The following is a 24,725-nucleotide window of genomic DNA, read 5'->3' on the forward strand; positions in this document are numbered from 1 at the left end:
TTGAGGGTGGGGCAGTCAATTAACATATTCCCTCCTTACTGGCTGTGGACGCCACCATTATGCGATGGCATGAGGGTCAATTAGCATATTCCCTCTTTGTTAGGTAAGATATTTTGTATTAAGATAAATTCATATTATAAATGTTTGTGTATCTGCCGAAACCAGTTTGGCTCAGTGAATAGAGCATCGGCCTGCGGACTGAAGGGTCCCAGGTTCGATTCCGGTCAAGGGCATGTACCTTGGTTGCAGGCACATCTCCAGTAGGGGGTGTGCAGGAGGCAGCTGATCGATGATTCTCTCTCATCGATGTTTCTAACTCTCTATCCCTCCCTCTTCCTCTCTATAAAAAATCAATAAAATATATATTTTTTTAAAAAGTCATCAGTAAAATGTTAAATAAAGAAAGAAATGTTTGTGTATCTACATATTTAACTATATTTCAGGTTTAGTAACTTAAATGCTTTTTTTAATATTTTCTTTAACTTGATAACTATGTTTAAAAATTAAATTTTTGTTTGGAATACTTTGTTTTTCCATCTCTTTCCTGTAAATTTAATAGTGCGCTTCACATGATAGAAAATAAGAGTAAATGCAAAAGTGAGATGTCTTATTTGTCAACATGGATTTAAAACTCAATATAACCAAGTATGACTTTTCATGTTTTTTCCCTTTAAGCAAAGTTATTTTACTTGATAGCCAAGTAACTTTTCTTCAGTTTTTTCCTAAATCTGCCATAAAACTCTTTACTCAAAGGAGGAGGTTATTGTAGAAAAAAAGTATATATCATGAGTATAAAATTAGCACATATGGCCCTTGAACAACACAGAATTTGGGGGTGCCAACCCTCACACAATAAAACATCCACGTGTATCTTTTTTTAACTTCTATTCTACAAAAGATACTCTTTTTTTTTTTAAATCCTCACCTGAGGATATGTTGTTTTCTTTTTTCATTGATTTTAGAGCAAGGGGGAGAGAGAGAGAGAAACATCATCAATCAGTTGCCTCCTATGCGTCCCCCTACCATGAATCGAACCTGCAACCTTTTGGTGTATAGCAAGCATATCATACTCATGGCCACGTGCCTCATTTATTTGGCCTGTGTTAGCCTTTGAGTTTGACATGGTTGGTGTACAAGATGATACTCCGCCAACTGAACCATCTATCCAGGGCCACATGTAACTTTCGACTCCCCAAAACTTAGCCATAGTTGTTTCTTAGATTGTGCGGGTTATTGGTTCGAGGACTGTCTATAGATACCAAAATCTGTGGATGCTCAAGTCCTTTATATAAAATGGTGTATAACAACACATACAATGGACCCTCTCCATTTATTGAGTACTGACTATATTGAAAAAAACTCACATATAAATGAACCCTCACAGTTCAAACCTGTGTTGTTCTAGGGTCAGCTAGGTACACAAATAGTAAAATCAGATTATCCAACTGTTCTAATGTTAAATGCATGTTGTAAGATTATAATTGCTGTTGTGTCTAGTAGTTATAATTTAATAGTTTTCTTAAAAGTGTAAATATTCAAATTTCTTTCCATTATATGTATGTTGTTTAAAGCTTGAAAAAAATAACTCATGGTTTTTCTTCAGTCTTCACTAGGTTCATCTACTTCTTCATTCCAGTCAGTGGGTTCCTATGGACCTTTTGGCAGGATGTCGACATACAGTCAGTTCAGTCCAAGTTCATTAGTCGGGCAGCAATTTGGTGCTGTTGGTGTTGGTATGTTTTTCTTTTCTTTTTTTATAACCACATGTTTTTTGACCTTGTTTGATACTCCTTTTGTAGCCTGTTACTGTATTTTAAAGGCTTTATTTAATGTCCTCATTGACCAGTGGTTCTAAAATTGTCATCTCTTGGCCCCGGCAAGGTAGCTCAGTTGGTTAGAATATCATCTCAATGTGCCAAGGTTGTGGTCCAGTCAGGGCACATGCAATAATTAACCATTGAATGCATAAATAAGTGAAACAAAATTGATACTTCTCTTTCTCTCTTTCCCTCTCTCATTTTTGTCTCCCTCCCTCCCTTCTTCCTTCTTTAAAATCAATAAATAAAATGGTCATTTCAAAAGAGTCACTTTTAAAAAACACAAAAAACCTAGATATATCCAATGATTAGATTTCATTGAATATTATTTTAAGTTTACATAAGATATATACATTTAAAATAAGTTTGTTTTTAAAAAAATATATTTTATTGATTTTTAACAGAGAGAAAGGGAGAGAGATAGAGAGCTAGAAACGTCGATGAGAGAGAAACATCGACCAGCTGCCTCTTGCACACCCCCTACCGGGGATGTGCCCGCAACCAAGGTACATGTCCTTGTCTGGATTCGAACCTGGGACCTTTCAGTCCGCAGACCTACGCTCTACCACTGAGCCAAACCAGCTTCGGCAGTTTTTTGTTTTGTTTTTTGTTTTTTCAGTAGAATAGATTTTCAAAAAGGGATTGGAGGTAATGCCATTGTGAATAGGGAATATTAATGCCATTAAGGAGTATTTATGTTATGTTGAATGTGGGTGATTATTCCATTACCTATGGAAGATGCTCACATATAGCATATTTGGGGGCTTGGTGCTTTGTTTATAGTAACAGTGTTTTAGAAATATGACACTATATGAAGAATGTGTGGGAGGGCTGGGCTAATAACAAACAGTTCTATTATACTTAAAAGGACAAAGGCCATTCATTGTGTGCAAAAGCTAGATGTAACCAGATCAACTCGGTGTTGAGTTGTTCTGTTTTGTTTTTATGTCTTAGTATGCTAATGAGTTTTGTTAAAATTACTTTTTTTATATAATTGTAACTTTTCAAGTATGTAAATGTTTGACTTACAATATAAAAAAGGATAGGGACAAAGGTGAATCCAAAATTGAATGGATATAAGCTGAAGCAACTGGTATTAAGTATATATCAAATCGATAACAATAGCCACATAGGAAAAAGGTATTTAATTTAAATAACTTTTACTCTCTTAATAGGATATATGGTAGTAAGTAGAACTATTAAAAATTTTTGACTTGGAGTTTGTAATTGGTAGTGGTATAGGTGTTAATTTTGAAACCTTTTTTAAAAATATATTTTTATTGATTTCAGAGAGGAAGGGAGGGAAAGACAGAAATATGAGTGATGAGAGAGAATCATGGATTGGCCGCCTCCTGCACACCCCCCACTGAGGATCGAGCCTGCAACCCAGGCATATACTCTGGTTAGGAACCAGGAATCAAACTGTGACTTCCAGGTTCATAGGTCTGCACGCAACCACTGAGCAACACCGGCCAGGCAATTTTGAAACCAATTTGTATGTATAATGGGGTAGGGAAAATTAGTAGTATGTTAATTTTGTTGGGAAGTGGTGTGGAGAAGGGATATAAAAATATGGAATGGGGAAGGTACGGAAGAACCCTGTGATATTGAAGGCAAATTGGAGGTATGAGAATTAACTCATTTAAAAAAAAAAAAAACAAAAACAAAAACTGCTTATTTCCTGACTGACAGGCCTACAAGCAGTGATATCCCGTAGCAAAGAACATGTGTAGACCGTGTTTTTGGTTTCTAAATACCATTCCCCACTAAAAGAAGGGGAACCTTGCTCTTTTTTAACAGAAAAATACCAGCTAATAAAAAGTAAGGAATGATAATAGAAAATCACCATTTAATAATCTGGTGTAATAGCAGCACTATTATCAGTGGATGCTAAAATCATTGAGTGAATGGTGTTGAAACAGCATATTAAAATGGCCTTAAGGTAGGTATTCAACCCACAATTTACTTACTAATTACAAGGGGGAGAGGAGGGGAGTGCTGTGCCTTTATAATGGAACTAAGAGGGCCAGTGCATGGGATTCGTACACTGGTGGTAGGGCAGGGGATCGGCCTGCTGTGGGAGCACTGCTCATCCCAGTCAGCCTAGCAGCTGTGGGCCCACCCTCTGAGCAGCTGCTCCGTGGTCCAAAATCTTACATGGAGCCGGAGCACTCACTTCTCTAAGGGACCTGGTTGGGGCCAGGCCCAGGAAAAAATAGCACTTAGAGGCAGCAGAGTAGGCCTTAGTCTGTGGCAGCCACAAACTGCCTCCCAGCCTGCTGGGAAAGTCCTGCGAGCCCAGCAGCAGCCTTCGGACTTTCAGAGGAGGCAGCAGGGAGTGAGGAGGAGGAGCCTGGGGTGAGGAGGCGAAAATCAATCGCAATCAATCGCAGCCAGGTTCCTGCCCAGCAGCCTGAGGTTCACAGTGGGAGCCACTCATTCCAGTCAGCCAAGTGACACTCCCACTGTGGTAGCGCACTGACCACCAGGGGGCAGCTCCTGAATTGAGCATCTGCCTCTTGGTGATCAGTATGTATCATAATGACTGGTCTACCGGTTGTTCTGGTCATTCAGGCATTACATCGCTGGGCTTGTATTACATAGGATGTTATATAGGATGATTTGGTAGTCACCATCTTAATCAGATTGTCAAGTTTGACATTGCCATAGTTAAATAATTAAATCTCTCTGGATGTAATTATATAGGGGAAGAGAAAGAGGTTACCCAGCTCTCTGGTGTTCCTTTGATGTTCTTGCTGAAAATGCACATTCTAATCGGGAAGAAATGTTACATATGTATCCAGAAGTCCAAACTCTTCAAAGAATTCAGTGTTGTAAAATACAGACTTGGGGAGACTAAAGAGACATAGCATCCAAATATGTGATTAGATCTGGGTTTTGTAAAAAAAAAATTATCTGAAGAACATTGTAGGGACTCCTGAGGAACTTTCGGTATGTTGGATGGTGTTATTTTGTTGATTTTCCTAGATGTGGTAATGGTTTTGTGGTTAGCCATGTAAAAGAATGTCTTTTTATTGGAGAGATAGTTTTGAAGTATTTAGGGGTGTTTATACTCTACATTGGCAAAAGAGAAATGTGTATATCATAAAGAAATAAAGAAACAGTAGGCCTAGAAAGATGTTAGCAGTTGATGAATTTAGATAAAGATTATATCAGTATTCAAGTGTATACTCAATTTTGACCTAGGTTTGACATTTCTTAAAATTAAAAACTGTAAATAGTTAATTCTTTTTAGACTTATTCTTGGATAGGTGAAATAATATAACTTTTTTTTTAATATATTTTATTGATTTTTTACAGAGAGGAAGGGAGAGGGATAGAGAGCTAGAAACGTCGATGAGAGAGAAACATCGACCAGCTGCCTCTTGCACACCCCCTACCGGGGATGTGTCCGCAACCAATGTACTTGCCCTTGACTGGAATCGAACCTGGGACCTTTCAGTCCGCAGACGGATGCTCTACCACTGAGCCAAACCGGTTTCGGCAAAATAATATAACTTTTATTCATGTACCTCCCAAACCTACTCAAGCAGTAAGACCAGTGTTAATTATACATATTAAATCTAGATATATCCTATGTTAGCTATAACTGTTTAGAATACTATTCAAATAAGAGACAATTGCAAATTATATTATTCTTTTAAACTCCTTTCACTAAGTCAGATAATTAATAAACATTGGTATTATCATTGTACTTGTCTCCTACTTTACTGTGAATTCTGAATGACTTAATATGTATAAAGCATTTGAACAAAGTCTTAACACAGTGTCTACCTAGTAAATATTGCTCTGCCATTCTTCATAGCCTGCCCCTCTAATCAAAGTATTTTGTGGTGATGAAATATATGTGCCTTGTAAGTGCTTTTGTTTAATTTTAATATTATTGGGGGTTAATGGTGTGGTGTTCTTTGGGTATCACAGAGGCAGTGTTTTCCATGCTGGTAGGGTAATTTTTGTAGTGGCAGATTCTTTTTAGATTGTTTGATTTTCATATTGGTAGGATAATTTGTCAAGTGGCTTATTAGAGAACATATATTTTAAAGTTGTGCCAGCCAGTGTTGCTCAGTAGTTGAGAGTCGACTCATGAACCAGGATGCCATAGTTCAATTCCTTGTCAGGGCACATACCTCAGTTGCAGGCTTGACTCCCAGCTCTGGTCTCCGCCCCTGCAGGAGGCAACCAATCAATGTGTTTGTCTATCATCGATTTTTTCTCTCTCTCTGTTCCTCCCCCCCTCCCTTCCACTGTCTCTAAAAATCAGTGGAAGGAATGGGTGATGATTAACAAAACAAAATTAAAGTTAAGTGAGGAGAAAAACTATAGCATTGATTAAGGTGAAAATTAACTAAAATATAGTCTGTGCTGACACAAATTAAGCCAGATTTTAAGCTATCTCTTGTTTTCAACTTGTTTTTTACATTCTCACCTGATAAAAAGAGACAAAGATGGACATTATCTTTATGTATAAAAGCCTAAGCAACCATTCAACCATTTGACTGGTAGCTCTGATGCGCACTGAATACCAGGTGGCAGACACTTCCATCCCAGCTTGCTGCTGGGGTCCGGCCAATCAGGACTGGGCAAGATGGATCGGACATGCTCTGGACCCCTACCACGGTCCCTCCCCAACCTCAATTGTGTACCAGTGGGGTCCCTTGGCCTGACCTGCGCCCTCTCTCAATTAGGGACCCCTTGGGGGCTGTCAGAGAGCCAGTTTTGGCCCGATCCTCACAGGCCAGGCTTGTGCACCGGCCTCTAGTCTATACTAATAAAAGTGTAATATGCTTATTAGACCAGGAGACCTTCCAAACATCCTTCCAGACAAAGCCATGGTGGCGGGGCTGGGGCAGAGGTGGATAGGAACGATCAGGCTGGGAAGGGAGTGCAGTTGGGGATGAACAGGCCAGCAGGGGGGCAGGCACTTGGAGGTGATCAGGCCAGCAGGGGAGGCAGTTGGGGGTAGAGTTGGGGGTGAGCAGGCCAGCAGGGGGCAGTGGAAGCAATCAGGCCAGCAGGGGGTGGGCACTTGGAGGCGAGCAGGGGAAGCAGTTAGGGGCGATTAGGCCGGGGGGAGGGGCAATTGAGGCTGAGCAGGCCAGCAAGGGGGCAGATGGGGGTGAGCAGACCAGTGGGGGGGAGGGGCAGTTGGAGGCGAGGAGGCTGGCTGGGGACGAGCAGGTTGGCAGGCAGAGTGGTTAGGGGCAATAAGACAGGCTGGCAGATGAGCAGTTAGGAGCCAGCAGTCCCGGATTGTGAAAAGGATGTCTGACATTGGAGAGGACGCAGGCCCCGCCCCGCGCCCCCATTGGCAGCTCTAGGTACTTCATCCAAACAGAAAATGTGTGTGTGTGTGTGTGTGTGTGTGTGTGTGTGTATACACACACACACACAGGCACGCACAATTCTAATATGCAAATAGACTGAACGGCAGAATAACCAGTCTCTATGACATGCGCTGACCACCAGAGGGTGTGCACAGGACATTGCGGACGTCGGCAGCAGGCAGGATGGTGGAACAGGAGAGCAGGGGTGCCAGACTAAGGCAGGGTAGGGTGCAGGTTGCTGTCATAAGGACGAGCCTCTGGTGATTACTGAAAATTCTTTGTTCCTGCACACTGCAGTCGGCACTCGCACCTGCTTCCGAGCCGACCCTTCTCACATCCGCTGCCAGTGCCAAAGCCACTGCTCATAGCTGCTGCCAGCACCTGGCACCAGCCCCAATCACTCAGCACCGTCAGCGGGTGTGAGTGGCAGCTGCTGGACCCCATCACCCCTCAGGACTTCTCCATCTCCCCTGCTCCTGAGGGGCAATCGGGGCTGGCAGCCACTGCTCGCACCAGCCCCAATAGTTCCATACCATCTGTGGGTACAAGTGGGGCTGGCACTGTCAGTGTGAGGCAGCAGCGGTGGCTGGAGCCAGGGGCCAGCAGAAGGGGCTAGGCGGGGGCACGAAGAATTGGCCGAGACCTGCTCCTGTGCCCACCACAGCCTCACGCCCACAGTTCCTTTTCAAGGTGCACAAATTCGTGCACTGGGCCCCTAGAAAAAAGAATATCACCATTAAATGACACATTAGAGTGATTCCCAAAGTGGTCTATATCGACCCCCAGGGGTCTATGACAACCTGCAAGGGGTCTACGTCAGCGAAAAAAAAATTTGGGGGTCCATGATAGTGGATCTCAACATACACTGATAGTACCTATTTACTTGCATCATATTATCTTATAATATAAAAACATATAAATTATTTATAAAAGTACCTATGAAGTAAAAAAATTTATTATATATGTTTATAAAATTGTGTAAGTTGTAGGATAAAAACCTGCACATAATGATATACCAGTATCATCTTGTTACAAGCATATGCGCAGTAAACATTCTTGCCAATTTTTGTCTCGAAGCTTCGCGAACTTGCACCGACTTGTTCAATTCGTCACTCTATAAATATGAATGTGAGAAAAATACGTTCATTTGTTTCCTGAATCTTGAATAGGAAAGTGCTGAGAAAATATTTTAAAAAATATAAACTGGTAGTTTATTATACAAATTATAGTGAATCAGTGTTATTTTGTTTGAGAATGCCGGAGAAAAGTAGGTACATTATTTTTTATTAAATTTTAACACTAAACTTCACTACAGTTAGAAATTTACAAAAAAATCAATATCAGTTAAGTAGGGGGTCTACCCAAAACCGAAAAACATGGCAAGAGGTCTATGGCACAAACAAGTTTGGGAACCTCTGAGTTCCCAAACTAGACTCTAATGATTAGACCAAATGGGTGTAATTGATGTTTACAGAGCCTTTCATCCCAGAATATCAGATTATACATTCTTCTCCAGTGCACATGAAACATTCTCATCCAAGATTTCTTTTCTTTTTGTGTGTGTGTGGGGGGGGTTGTTTGTTTGTTTGTTTGTTTTAGAAAGAGAGGAAGGGGAGAGCAACATCTATCAGTTGTCCCCCATACTCACCCCCCGGCACTGAACCCTCAACCTGGGCATGTGCCCTGACCTTTCATTGCAAGGGACAACACTCAACCAACTGAGCCACACCGGACAGGGCAAGCACTATTTTTTTAAGCTGAATTAATTCTTGTGTGTGACAATTAGGTCATTATTAACTTTAGTGATTTACCACCGACCCTTAGGGAAAATTAATTATCTCACAATAAATAAAGAAGCAAAGCAACCATGGCATGCTGTTTAAGGCTCATAATACTATTATGGGCAAGATGGAGGAATATTGGCTGAACAGACAGACAGATGGATATATTTTATTTTAACTGGTTAACTAGTCAAATCATATTGCATGACGATTCTCTTAGTCTCCAGTGTTTTGTACAGATTAATTTTTAATTTAGTTTGATGAATACCTAGAAGGCATGCTTATGAACTTTACAGTTATAAAACTGGAGGTTATTTCATGCATTAGAACTAACAGACTAAAGGGTTGTTAAAGATGTACTTTAGTAAAGTGTGAAAGAACAGAGGTTATCAGACTGATTAAAAAAAAAAAAAAAAAGATCAAACTATATGATGTTTACTAGAGGCCCAGTGCACAGATTCATGCACTGGTGGGGTCCCTAGGCCTGGGCTGCCAAGGGGTCCTGGACATCCCCTGAAAGGTCCCAGATTGTAAGAGGGCACCCCACTGGTGTACGATCAGAGCCAAGGAGGAACTACGGGAGGGCTCCAGGGCGTGTCCAGCCCGTCTCACCCAATCCCAATTGGTCAGACCACAGCAGCAAGCTAACCTACCAGTCAGTGCATCTGCCCCCCTGGTGGTCAATGCGCGTCATAGTGACTGGTCAAACCGTCAGACATGTAGCATGTTGGGCTTTTATTATATAGGATTATATAGGATGAGAAATGCACCAAAAGACAGAAATAGCCACAACATATCACACAAACACTGTTAATAAAACTGTTAGTTAAGTGAACATCAGACAAAACATGAGAAGTACTATCAGAGTTAAAGTGATTCTTCATAACGGCATGGAGAATAGGCAGCTCATCAGGAAGTTATAACCTAAGTGTGTGTGTAACTTTTATAAAAATAGAATACCCAACTATTGTAGAAAATAGATTCTTTTCAAATAAAAATAGACCAGTCAATGGGGTAGATCAAATCCTGGGCTATAAAACAAGTACATTAAATTTAGAATGACAGAAAGCATTCATGGTGCCAAAACCAGTTTGGCTCAGTGGATAGAGTGTCGGCCTGCGGACTGAAAGGTCCTGGGTTCGAATCCGGTCAAGGGCATGTATCTTGGTTGCGGGCACATCCCCAGTGGGGGGTGTGCAAGAGGCAGCTGATCGATGATTCTCTCTCATCGATGTTTCTAACTCTCTGTCCCTCTCTCTTCCTCTCTGTAAAAAATAAATAAAATGGTGGGGGTTTTTTTAAAAAAGAAAGAAAGCATTCATGGTATCTTCTCAAGTCACAAAGATATTAAATTTGGAATTAATAATGATAACCTGAAAATATCCTAATAATTGGAAATTGAGAAAACTTGTAAACCACTAATGAATCAAATAAGCAATCATAAGGGAAATTAGCAAAAAACAAGTTTTTTAATTTAAAGTTTATAAAATGATACAACTCCCATAGCAGTATGTTTACAGATACATCTCCTAGGGCAAAGGAAACTAAAGAGAAAATAAACAAATAGGAATTCATAAAAATAGAAAGCTTCTGCACAGAAAAAAAAAAAAAAATCAACAAACTGAAAAGAGAGCCCACTGGATGAGAGAAGGTATTTGGCAATGATATAATACATCTGATAAAGGATTAATATCCAGCCGGGACCGGTTTGGCTCAATGGATAGAGCGTCGGCTTGGGGACTGAAGGGTCCCGGGTTCGATTCCGGTCAAGGGCATGTACCTTGGTTGTGGGCATATCCCCAGTAGGGGGTGTGCAAGAGGCCGCTGATCGATGACTCTCTCTCATCGATGTTTCTAACTCTCTATCTCTCTCCCTTCCTCTCTGTATAAAATCAATTAAAAAATATATTTTTTTAAAAATTAATATCCAAAAACTATAAGGAACTCATACAATCCAATTAAAAGGAAGACAATCAAATTTAAAAATGGGCAAAGGACCTAAATACACTTCTCTAAAGTGGACATACAAATGACCAAATGACATAAAAAAATTGCTCAGAGTCACTGATCATCAGAGACATACAAATTAAAATGACAAGTAAGGTATTACCTCACACCTGTCAGATGGCTACCATCAACAAATGACAAGTGCTGTCAAGGATATGGAGAAAAGGGAACCCTCGTGCACTGTTGGTGGGAATGCAGAATGGTGTAGCCATTATGGGAAACAGTATGGAATTTCCAAAAAAATTAAATGTGAAACTGCCATTTCACCCAGTTTCTTAGGAATATATCCTAAGAAACCTGAAACACCAATCAGAAAGAAAGTATGCACCCCTATGTTCATAGCAGCACAATTTACAATAGCTCGGGTTTGGAAACAGCCCAAGTGCCCATTATTTGGAGAGTAGGTTAAAAAAAGCTGTGATACATTTATACCATGGAATATTATGTAGCAGTAAAAAGGATCTCTTACCCTTTGAGACAGCATGGAGGAACCTGGAGAGTATTATGCTTAGCAAAAATAAACCAGTCAGAAACACAGGTATCACATGATCACACTCATGTGGAATTTAATGAACAAAATAAACTGGTGAACAAAATAGATCCAGAGGCATACAAGCATGGAACAGACTGCAGTATATCAGAGGGAAGGCAGGGGAGGGAGCGTAGATGGGAACTGATCAACCAAAGGACTTGTGTGCATATATGCGTAACCCATGAACACAGACTAGAGTGAAGTCCTGTGGTGAGCGGTGGGGGATGGACTAGAAGGGTTAATGGGGAGGGAACATATATAATACTTTCAACAATAAAGGTTTAAATAAATGGCCGAATCTGGTTTGGCTCAGTGGATAGAGCGTCGGTCTGCGGACTGAGGGGTCCCAGGTTCGATTCCTATCAAGGGCATGTACATTGGTTGTGGACACCTCCCCGGTGGGGGTTGTGCAAGAGGCAGCTGATCGATGATTCTCTCTCATTGATGTTTCTAACTCTCTCCCTTCCTCTCTAAAAAATCAATAAAATATATTTAATTTTAAAAAATGACTTAAATAAATGAAGTTTATAAAATGCAGCATACCAAAATTGACATTAAGCTTAATTAAGCATTGCTGCTGAAGGAAAATTCCATGCCTCTAAGTACATATATTAGAAAACAAGAATGTTTTAAACTCAGTATTGTAAGCTACCAGCGTAAACTAGAAAAACAAATTTAGTCCAAAAGTAGCAGAAGGAAGAAAAAATTTTTAAAGCAGAAAACAAAATAGTAGAAACAAGCCAACAGTTGGTTCTTTAAGAATTTTCATAAAATTAATAAGCCCTTATCAAGACTGATCAAGACAGCCCTAACTGGTTTGGCTCAGTGGATAGAACTTTGGCCAATGGGGAGTGTGCTGGAGGCAGCTGATAGATGTTTCTCTCTCATTTATGTTTCTAACTCTCTATTCTTCTCCCTTCCTCTCTGCAAAAAAATCAATAAAATATTGTTATTTAAAAAAAAAAAAAAACTGATTAAGACAAAAAGGAAGACCCACAAAAACTGATTAAGACAAAAAGGAAGACCCACATCACCAATATCAATTGGTTTGGAACGTCGTCCTGTACAACAAAATTTTGCAGGATTGATCTTCAGTGGGTTGGGAGGCAACTGTTCAATGTTTCTCTCTCACATTTCTCCTCTCAAAAATCAATAAACATAAACTTGGGTGAGGAAATTTTTTTTTTTAACCGAAGCCCTGGCCTGGGTTGCTCAGTAGTTAAGAGTGTCAGCCTGCACACCAAAGAGTCTCGGGTTCAATTCCTGGTCAAGGGCATGTTCCTGAGTTGCAGGTTTGTTCCCTCCCACAACCCTCCTTCCCACTGTCTGAAAAACAGTGCAAAAAATATCCCCAGGTGAGGATTAACAACAAAAAAGAAAGAGTAGACATCACTATATATCCTAAAAGAATATGAAAATATTGTTCATAGTATCAATAAATTTGACATCTTAGGTAAATTCCTTTGAAAATAAAACTTTCCTAATCTAACATAACAGGAAATAAATCTCAAAGAAAAAAGCTGTTAAAGAAATTGAAGCTGTAACAATCTCTCACAAAGAAAATTCTAGACTGTTTGCTTTACTGATAAATTCTACCACTTAAGGAAGTAATAATTTTACGTCTTAACACAAAATCTTTGAGAGAATAAAGGAAGAGGAATACTTCCTAACCAAATAAACCCGGCAACCTGATGATGTCATTACAAGAAAAAAATATTACAGCTCACCATCTCCCATGAACACACATGTAAAAGTTCTTAACACAATATTAGCAGTGAAAGCTAGCCATTCATAAAAAGGAGAGTACATAATGACAAAGTCAGATTTATCTCAGGAATGCAATGCTATAATTCAACACTCAATAATCATCTAAGAAATGGGAGGGAATCCTAAATTTGATCAATGAAATGAAAAGGCTTACATAATGATGAAATAATGAATGCATTTCTGTTGGGGTAAGGAATAAAAAGCAAAGGCAAATTTGTCTCAATATTAATGTTGTAGATGTCCTCAATTCAATGAGTCAAGAAGAAAAAATATTTAAAGAATGAAAAGGAAGAATTGAAAGTCTTTATTTGAAGGTGACATGATTGTGTACATAGAAAATGCAAAAGGCCCTGGCTGGTTTTTCTCAGTGGGTAGAGCATTGGCCTGCGGACTGAAGGCTTCCGGGTTGGATTTTGGTCAGTGGCACATGCCTGGCTCTTGGACTCAATCCCTACTAAGGGGCGTGCAGGAAACAGCCAATTCATGATTCTCTCTCTCTGAAATCAATAAAAATATTTTTAAAGAAAGAAAATGCAAAGGAATATTCAAACCACTAGAATGAATACGTGAATTTAGCATAATGAGATAAGTGCTAAATATACAACAATCAACTGTAAACCCATGGACATGGACAATAGGTATTGAAGGCCAAGGGAAGGGGAGGCGGTACCAGGTAGAAGGGGACAAATGAGAGAAATCTGCAATAGTGTCAAAATTAAATATTTTAAATATATTTTATTGATTTTTTACAGAGAGGAAGGGAGAGATACAAAGTTAGAAACATCAATGAGAGAGCGTTGTCAATCAGCTGCCTCTCGCACACCCCCTATTGGGGATGTGCCCGCAACCAAGGTACATGCCCTTGACTGGAATTGAACCCGGGACCCCTCAGTCCGCAGGCCAACGCTCTTTCCACTGAGCCAAACCGGTATTGGCTAAAATTAAAATTTTTAATAAAAAGTAAAATAATGCCCTGGCCAATGAGCTCAGTGGTTAAAGCATCAGCCCTCCCACCAAAGTGTCACAGGTTCGATTCCTAGTCAAGGGCGGATACCTGGGTTTCAGGTTCCAGCCCTGGTTGAGGTGGGTGTAGGAGGCAACCAATCCATGTGACTCACATCAATGTCTCTCTCCTCCTTACATACCCCCTCCCCGCCTTGCACTCTAAAAATCAATGGAAAGCCGAAACCTGTTTGGCTCAATGGATAGAGCGTCAGCCTGCGGACTGAAAGGTCCTGGGTTCGATTCCAGTCAAGGATATGTACCTTGGTTGCAGGCATATCCCCAGTAGGGGGTATGCAAGAGGCAGCTGGTTGATGTTTCTCTCTCATCGATGTTTCTAACTATCTCTCCTTCTCTGTAAAAAATCAATAAAATATATTTTTTTTAAATAAAAATCAATGGAAAAAATATCCTCTGGTGAGGATTAAATAAATGAATGAATAAAATCGACTGTATTTCTACTTGTATTCTGTGATTATCTGTCTGTGTATTCTAGTACAGACAGGTTGGCAAACTATGGCCTGTGAACCAAATTCAACCAGCCTCCTATTGGAACACAGTAACACTCATTTATTTACATGTAGTCTATGTCTGATTTTACAATACAAGGACAAAGTTGGGCAGTTACAAAAGATCATATGGCCTGTAAAGCCTAAAATACATTAACTCTCCGGCCAATTACAGATAAAGTTTGCTGACACCTGATTTAGAATAGATTATTTGGAAATAAAATGTAACATGCAGCACAGCTTAAAATAGCATCAGTAACATCAGGTGCCAGGAATGAATATAACAAAAGATATTTTTAAAACTACAACAGTGGTTTTCTATGGAGGGGAACTTTACCTTCCATCCTCAGGAGACATTTGGTAATGTGTGGACACATTTTTGGTTATCACAACTGGAGGCTACCACTGGTATCTAGTGGGTAGAAGCCAGGGATACTACTTAACATCCTACAATGCATAGACAACCCTTCACAACAAAGAATTACAGTAACTGGCCCAAAATGTCAGTAGTGCTAAAGTTAAGAACACTGCTATATGTTGGCCTGCAGACTGAAGGGGGTCCTAGGTTCAATTCCAGTGAGGCACGTCTGGTTGTGAGCTTGATCCCCAAGTAGGGGGTGTGCAGGAGGCAGCCAATCAATGATTATCATCATTGATGTTCATATTTCTCTCTTTCTCTCTGAAATCAGTAAAAACCATATGTGTTTTTTTTTTTTTTTTTTTCTTTGGCCTGTGAACTCAAAGGTCCTGGTCAGTCCCAATAAGAGGTGTGCAGGAAGCAGCCAATGAATGATTCTCTCTCATCATTGATGTTTCTATCTCTCTCCCTCTCGCTGTCTCTGAAATCAATAAAAAATATATACATACTTTTTCTTAAAAAGTACACTGCTCTACAATGAAAACCACAAAACATTGCTGAGAAATTAAAGATCTAAATCAATGGAGAATTAATCCATGCTTATGGCTTGAAAGATTCACTATTTTTTTTTTAAATGACTTTTTCCACAAAATTGATTTATAGATTGAACATAACCCTGATCAAAATCTAATCAGACATTTTAAAAATAGCAGTTGACATGACAATTCTAATATTTATATGGAAGTACAAAACCTAGATTAACAAAAACAAAACAAAACAAAAAACAGTCTTGGGATTGTTACTGTAAAGTTATAGTAATCAGAACAGTGAATTATTGGCACAAACATAAAGAATAAAGAAATAGACTCATTTAAATCCTGATTTAAAATAAAGATGGCCAGTGTGACTGAGCATCATCCTATATATCAGAAGGTTGCCGTTTCAATTACAGTTCAGGACATGCCTGCTTTGCCAGTAGGGGATGTGCAAGAGACAGCTGATCCATGTTTCTCTCCCTCTCTTTATAAAAATATTAAAAAGTATGCCAACACTTCAGCTTTCCGCCAGCAGGGTGCACACTCTGAGGGAGCTGGCAGTGCTCATGAGATCAGCAGAGGTGAGCTCAACGCAGATGGAATGAGGCAGCCACTCGAGGCAGAACTTCCCCTCTGATCCAACCATTAAATTAAGAGATTTCAATGGAGCCCAGTCTGGACTCACTTGTTCTGAGCCTCACAGGAATGTTTCTCATTCACCTTCTATCGGACAGGACAACTCTCAAAAAGCCAACATCGTGGTCGTGACAGGTGTGATGTGTAGGGAATGGGCTGGTGTGAACGAGAACAGCTCACAGGAATCACAGGAAAGGACCAACCCGGGTTTTTTCTCTCTCCCACTTGCACTCACGTGAGCAAGAAAAGCAGCAGCAGGCACAGGGTGGGTGATGGGGTCTTCTGTCCTTCTGCTCCTCATTCCTTGCTCCCTCCTGCCCTGGCAGAGCCAGAGCCGCGCCCACGGGTCTGGTTTGGAGATCAGGAGAGTGAAGAAAGGGGAGGCTGCCCAGGTGGGATGGGAAGGAAGAACAACTACACTGAGATCCTCCCGTCACTTTAGATTGTCTTTAAGGATTTAAACTTAGGAATCCTTTATAAAGCACTGATTATACAAAAACAAAAACAAAAAGTATGCCAAAACCCGTTTGGCCCAGTGGATGGAGCATCGGCCTGTGGACTGAAAGGTCCCGGGTTCGATTCTGGTCAAGGGCATGTACCTTGGTTGCGTGCACATCCCCAGTGGGGGGGGGGGGGGGGGGGGTGCAAGAGGCAGCTGATCGATGATTCTCTCTCATCGATGTTTATAATTCTCTATCCCTCTCTCTTCCTCTCTGTAAAAAATCAATAAAATATATTAAAAATAATAATAATATTAAAAAGTAAAAGATGCCAGTGAAGTACAGTGGAAAGAGGAATTTTTTTTAATTAATTTGAGAAAAAGACATCAATTTGTTCTGCTTGTTTATGCATTCGTTGCTGGTTTCTTGTATGTGTCCTCCCTGGATATCAAACCTGAATTTGGTTCACAGGCCATAGTTTTCCAACCTATCTGTACTAGAAATGCCTGCGGCCACATGCGGGAGGCAACCAATCTTTCTCACATGGATGTTTCTGTCTCTCCCCCTCCCTTCAACTCTCTAAAAATCAATAGAAAAAATATCCTCATGTGAGGATTAACAACAACAAAAGAGGGATGGATACACTACTGTTCAGTAGACCGGTGAAAAGGAAAGTGATGAGAGAAGAGGTAGACAGATGAGGAGAAGGCCATATAAACGGAGGTGTGTAGGTAGTTTGAACTTTTATCTTTAGAGCAGTGGAAACCCATCAGCATTGTAGTAAGATTATATTTATATTATAAAATATTGATTACTCTCTTTAAATAGGATTTAGGGATGGGAGAAGGACTATAAAAATATTTATATTTTGTTGTACATGCTTCCTAGAGAAAACCTGCATAGATTAAATAGTAAGAATAGAGCACAGAAAATGAAAATTTAATGATTGCCCTGACCTGTGTGGCTCAGTTGGTTGTATGTCATCCTGTGCACTGAAAAGTTGCCAGTTCTATTCCTGGTCAGGGCATATGCCTAGATTTGGGGCTCGATCCCCAGTGGGAGACGTGTAGGAGGCAGCTGATTGATGTTTCACTCTCACATCAATGTCTCCCTCCCTCTAAAAAAAAATCAAAAATATATTTTAGAAAGAAAAGTTGAATGATCCAATGAGTACTGTAGAAACTTATGGAAGAAAGAAAATTGACATAAACTAGTATAGCAAAAAATTTCTAGGGATTTATTACTTGCACTAATGGCCTGGTGCATGAAATTCATGCACATTAAAGGGAGATTAATTAGAGGAAATATTTTAATATTGCTATTTGCCATTTCCCTGAAATAGAGGTATCAGAGATGAAAGAAAATTAGTAAACTGTATATAAAAATCTTTGTCCTGTCAGAGGCCCACCCGGGGCGCCTCAAAATCACATGAGACCCAGCCAGTCCTTCCCCCTTGTCAAGCCCGGGGCCGCAGCCTCAGGTCCCCTGCCCCAGCCCAGCACCACACAGCCTCAGCTCCCTGCTGATTGCTCCTTAAGGCTTGTTTCAGGAACTCGGCCTCCACTGTGGGTGCCGCCGGCTCTGTGATGGCATGGCAGTCAATTTGCATATTCCCTCTTTATTATATAGTATTACCAAAGCTCTTGTGGTTGCTTTGGGCAGATTGCAGCCCCCCACAGTGCCATCTGAGTAGAAACATTAAAATGGACTGATATCTATTGTTGCCTTGGAGATGCTGGGAAAGCATATCATAGACCTATCTGCTGATTTGGCTATTTGTGCAGATACTTGGAATTAAAATAATGGAACCTTAATGTTGGTGTAGAATGTACCGTTTCTGCTTTATCTCATGTGGGTCCCTGCTATACCATCCACATAACTGCTTATGACAGTTAATCTAGGATACTGGATTATATATATAGCATGCTTTTTTCCTGTATAGTATTGTCAAAGATTTCTCAAACTAGTAATTTTTATTACACTTTCATTAAATTCCAGCATTATCAATAATGTGTAAGTAATACAGGAGTGCTTATGACAGAATTGCACCTTAGAAAATATTTTGCATCTATTATAGTATGCTGGATTATATAAATGGCATGCTTTTTTCCTGTATAGTATTGTTAAAGGTTTCTCAAACTAATTTTGTACACTTTCATTAATTTCCAGCATTATTAATATATATAAGTGATACAAGATTGAGATGAAAATTATCACTAAAATGGTACATTACTTTATATAACTTAAAGGTTTAAATTTTTAAAAAAGATTTTTTGTCATTATAATAATCTCTTTAAGCTGGAAGCTCCTTGACATCCTTTGGAACAGAAACATCAAACAGCGGTACCCTGTCCCAAAGTAGTGCAGTTGGTTCTGCCTTTACACAGGATACAAGATCTGTGAAAACACAGTTATCTCAAGGTAAGCTGTCTTTCTTTCATATATTTTCATTCTAAACTTCTATACTGGTTTTATCTTTCTCTGAATGTAAGAACTTTTGCAATTTGTTTTTCTCCTAATTGCTGTTGCAATAAGTATATTTAGACTTTTTCCAGTCTTAGATCATAAAACTAAAGCAGTGACCTTTCTGTAAGTTTGACAATTTTTGCAAAGCAAATATAATATAAATTGTATGATTATACTTAAATATATCAAATTAATCCTAGAGTCACCACTGAAAATGAACTCTCCTTGATTACTTTAAAATAACAACTGAAGAAAACAAACTATTTATTATGCTCTTGCATCTTTCTTAGCATCCTCACAGGATCTAGAGCAACGTTCAGTGGGTGTACTGCAAGAATTTTGAAATCATTATTTATTATTACCTGACTATTTTGTCAGGGGCACAGGCGTATTTTCCCTTTAATTGTCAAATGAAAAAAAAAATGACAACAGCCAACAACAATAGCCATCTGGTATGAATGAATGAAAATTATACAGTACCTGGGTGTTTGTTTTTTTGTGTTTTGTTTTTTTCTCAGATCAGCAAAACATACATTTACTTTTGGTTTGCCATAGAATTTTGGTAATTTATGTGCACCTTGGAATGAAAACTGCTCATATAGAGCAATGGTTCTCAGTGTTAGGCCACCCACAACCAATCATCTTGAGTGCTTAAAAATGTAGATCCTGAGAACCACATCAGAATCCTTCTAGAGTCAGCATTTAATAAGCTTCTTAAACTATCCTGTTCTTTTTTTTTTTTTAATTATATTTTTCCCTCCAGTGGTCCCAAGATATCTATTTTTACTTGTTGCCAAAGTGAATGTTACTGGCTCGTTGCTTTATATAGATGTTTACTTTTAAATAATGTGAAGTCATTTCAGAAAGATGCCATAATCACAGGACAATATTTTAAAAATATATTGAGAATAAAATCAGGCTAATTATCTTTCTTACTGCAGATATTTTGAAATAGTTGTAGTTACTATTACTCATATTGATTTAAAATACTTTTTAAACATTCTAAAGATTTGTTATAGATTAATTAGAAATACAGTAAGCATAAGGAGAAAATTTAAATACCCACAATCTCTACCCAGAAATAACAAATATTTATGTTTTGTTGTACATGCTTCCAGACTTTTTTGTAGGCTAATTTAAGTGTGTATTTGTATGTATGTGTATTTGTTATTTTAGTTATTAATCTTTTTAAGCATTAGTTCCTTAAACTATAAAATGGTACTTTACTGGTAACTAACAGAATTATTATGAGGATTAAATTTTTTTTAATGTATACAGTGCCATCAGCATCATAGTACCTAAACTTCTGTACTGGTTTTATCTTTCTCTGAATGTAAGAACTTTTGCAATTTGCAATGACCTGTATAATTTTTATTTGGTTCTTTGAAATTTTTTCTCCTAATTGCTGTTGCAATCAGTATATTGTTGAATGACTTCCACTATTTAGACTTTTTCCAGTCTTAGATCATAAAACTGAAGCAATGGCCTTTCTGTGGCAGCTCTTGATCAGACCTTGCCTCTCTCTCTCTGGGCAGCTTTGGGGGATTCTGATCAGGCCCAGAGATAGGCCTGGAAACCCTGACTAGCTGACCAATCAGAACCAAATCTGGTAGTCAGTATGCTCTGGGTGAACTGCGAGGAGCCGATGGCTCCCTAAGAGGCGGGCTTTTGATGCTGACTGGCATAGAAACTGACCAATCAGAATGTGATCAGTAAATGTTAGCTTTCTTAATGAATATCCAACATTAACCTTAATATGGAAGCACCAGAAGAATTCTTATTAATCATAAATAAGGATGCCTGTCATCATTGCTATTCAGCATTGTTCTGGAATTTTTAGCTAAATCTGAAACACGTAAAAAAGAAATGAGGCATAGTTATTAAAATTAGCATTATTTGTCAGTGCTATGAATTACTACTCGGAATTAAGAATTCATTAAATAACCTAGAACTGATAAAAGACTTAAATTAGAAGGAAAATATAATGTATAAACATCAATCATTGTTCTAAAATTTAACACACTAATTATGTAGTGGGGATAAAAGATGATGTTCACAATAATGAGAAATTATGTAAAAAATACATAACAAGAAATAAGACCAATTTCTATGTTGAAAACAAAATATAACAGAGGGATCTAATAAGATAATATAATTAAAGAATTATTTTATTCCTAAATACAGAGATAAAGTATTGGGAAGGCTTTACTTGTCATATTAATTAAGTTTATTTAATTTCAATAAATCTAAGTGGAATGTTATGAGAACTTAATAAAACAGATACACATACTATCTTAAAAATAAGCGTGGAAGTATAGTTAGACGTATCTAAAAAAAACAATGAAATAGGGCTTTTCTATTCAATAATGTATTCATAAAATAAAACAGTGCAGGAATAAGTTAATAGATGAATGGAATAAAAATCGGGAACAAATCCAAGTATAACTAAGTTATCTATATATATAAAGAGCCAGGGTCCGTAACATGCAGAATGATCAAACGGACGACCAAACACCAGAAGTCAGTGCTGGGTTGCTGCAACAACCCAGCACTAACTGCTGAGGGGGCTGCAGATCACGAGAGAGAGAAGCAGGGTCTGATCCACAGCCTCCATGGCAGCTGTGGATCAGCTCTTGCCTCTCTCTCTCTCTCTCTCTCCAGGCCTCGCCAGCAGCCTCGGAGGCTTCTGATCAGTCCTGGAGATAGACCTGGAAACGCTGACTGGCATAGAAACTGATCAGTCGGAACCAAATCTGAGTGAACTGCAAAGGCAGAATCTAAGGTGGTGGCTGAGGAGGGGTTTTAAGGGCAACAGCTGTTTGGTGTAAGAAAGCAGTTAAATTTTTTTTAATGACTGGTTTGGCTGTATAGTGTATATGGCTGGCTATCAGTCCAGATATAGGGATTATATATTTTTGTCGGCCAAGAGCTTCTCCTGCTGAAAAAAACCTTTAACCCCATTTAAGCAATCCTATCCTTTGTAATCTTGTCTATACTAATAAAAGGGTAACATGCTAATTAGGCCAGGTCAACTAGCCATCTTCCGGTCATTTGACTTCCTTCCACACAAAGCAGTGGAGGGCAAGATCAGGCTGGCAGGGGAGGCAGTTAGGGGCCATCAGGCAGGTAGAGGCAGTTAGGGGTAATCAGGCCAGGAGGGGAGAGCAGTTAGGGGCAATCAGGCAGGCAGGCAAATTAGTGGTTGGGAACCAGCAGTCCCAGATTATAAGAGGGATGTCCCTCAAGGGGTCCCTGATTGGAGAGAGTGCAGGCTGGGCTGAGGCACCCCCCCTCCCTTGAACAAATTTTATGCACTGGACTACTAGTTAGTATATTATAGAGGTATTATTAAGTTAGAGAAAGGGCAGCTGTTCAATAAATGATATTGGGACAGACAACTGCCTGATCATTTGAAGGAAATAACTAGATTCCTTCTCTCTTAGGATTAAATTAAATTCTAAATCTAAAATTTTTAAAGTACATATCTTTATATATAAAAGCCTAAGCAAACGAACAACTAGTCATCTGGTCATTATGACACGCACTGACTACCAGGGGGCAGACACTCAATGTAGGAGGTTCCTCCTGGTGGTCAGTATGCTCCCACAGCGGGAGCACCACTCAGCTGACTGATGGGCGCCAGATGCTGGGCTCACAGCTGGCAAGCACAGCTGTGGCGGCACGAACCTTTCCTGCCTCCACAGCAAGCACTACCAAGCTGGGATGAGCAGGACCGGCACGGCACCTGGCCTGGGCTTGGGCTCCTCCCCGGCCACCTGCTGCTTCACACACTGCTACATCCCCACGGGGATTGGGCCGAAACCAGCAGGCTGAGGGACCCCACCAGTGCATGTGCACTGGTCCTCTAGTTTATTATAAGAAAGATGTATATTTATATAAAGAATGGCAGTCCTGGCTGGTGTGGCTCAGTCACAGGTTCAATTCCAAGTCAAGGGCATATGCCTCCTGGTTATTGGCTTTACTCCCCATCTCCTGGTTAGGGTGAGTGCAGGAGGCAACCAGTCTCTCTTTCTCCCCCCCCCCCCCCCCCCCTCTCTCTCTCCTTCCCTTCCACTCTCTCTGAAAAGCAATGTTAATTGCTTTTGTTAATCCTCTAGTGAAGATTAACAAAACAATAACAAGGCTGATATGGCCTGGGAAAATACATTTTTTGCCAACTATAATTTCTAAATTTTACAAAATTAGAACATCTAGAATTTTAACTGTGATATCAGTATGTGAAGATAGCTCAAGGGGTGTGTTTTTATTTAAGCTGAAATGGCTATTGTATATATTCCTAATAATATTTCTAGTATCGCCTGTATTTCCCTATTTATAACAAAATTGCCATTGTGGCTAGTAGATTTTAATTATACAACAAATGAGATGTTGCTGTGATTGCCATATTACTTGTGTTTCTTTAATACTTGTCATAGGGTCTTTTCTCAAAGAAAAATCTGATAAAGTAAATTTTATAAACTTAGAAGAATATAGAACTGTAACATTAACTAAGCAATAGGATTTTCAAAAAACTTAATACTTATTTTATAAATTAAATCCCTTTAGAATATCATAAGTGATTATGAAATGTCTTCTGATAGGCCAAAACTTTTATAAACCTCCATGATTTCCCAGTATATACAGTGTTTCCGTTGATGGCAGAGTAAACTTTGGCATTAATGGCAGGAAATGCACATTTGCAATTGCATGCTTTAGATAACCATAATCTTGGGGACTGTCTTATATAATAAAAGCCTAATGTGCAAATTGAATGGCAGAACAACCGGTGGAACAACCAGTTACTATGATGTGCACTGACCACCAGGGGGCAGACGCTCAGCACAGGAGCTGCCCTTAGGCCCCAGGCCAGCCAAGGCAGGTGCCAGCAGGACCCCACCCCCATCATCCCTCCAGTCACCCCACAGATCAACTCTGATTGCCGGTCAGGCCTAAGGATCCTACTCATGCTTGAATTTCATTAATTGGCCCTCTAGTTACTAATAAATGATCCCTAGAGCATCCAATAAACAACAGCCAATGCTTTGTTAGCACTCACTAGTTCACCAGTTGTTGACATTTGCAGCATATATAATTTTTTATTTTTATAAAATGAGCACAATTTTTTTTTTAAACAAAACATTTTGGTGCAGTATCATGAGATATGAGAGTACCTTGAACAGAGATTTATCACAAACAATAGGGACAAAAAATATGGTGGGAGCACCAAATGTTGCATTATTCTGTTCATATTGTAACCATTTTATGAAGCTCTAACCTCTATTAAGTAAAAATTTGACAAGATGTTTTAAATAGAAAGAAATTATTATCACTACTACAGAATTACCTTAAGGGTTTATTTGTTAGTGGCCTTTTTGTTGTTGTTAATCCTTACCCGAGGATATTTTTCCATTGACCTTTTAGAGAGAGTGGAAGAGAGAGGGAAAGACAGAGAAGCATTGATGTGAGAGAAATACATTGATTGGTTGCCTCCTGCGTGTTCCCTGACCAGGTACGTGCAACCAAGGTACG

General features: G+C 39.4%; 1 protein-coding gene across 2 annotated transcripts in view; it reads left to right on the top strand.

Moving 5' to 3' along the window:
* Positions 1 to 24,725, top strand: part of LSM14A (LSM14A mRNA processing body assembly factor) — a 69,872-nt gene that overhangs the window by 25,738 nt on the left and 19,409 nt on the right. For both annotated transcript variants that reach the window (XM_084905150.1, XM_084905151.1), the window contains exons 3-4: positions 1,604 to 1,733; positions 19,029 to 19,151. In XM_084905150.1, coding sequence (XP_084761276.1) covers positions 1,604 to 1,733; positions 19,029 to 19,151 — 253 coding nt within the window. The remainder of the gene's footprint in view (positions 1 to 1,603; positions 1,734 to 19,028; positions 19,152 to 24,725) is intronic.

Source organism: Pipistrellus hanaki, assembly GCF_964339955.1.
Source record: "Pipistrellus hanaki genome assembly, chromosome: 15".
Classification (NCBI taxonomy): domain Eukaryota; kingdom Metazoa; phylum Chordata; class Mammalia; order Chiroptera; family Vespertilionidae; genus Pipistrellus; species Pipistrellus hanaki.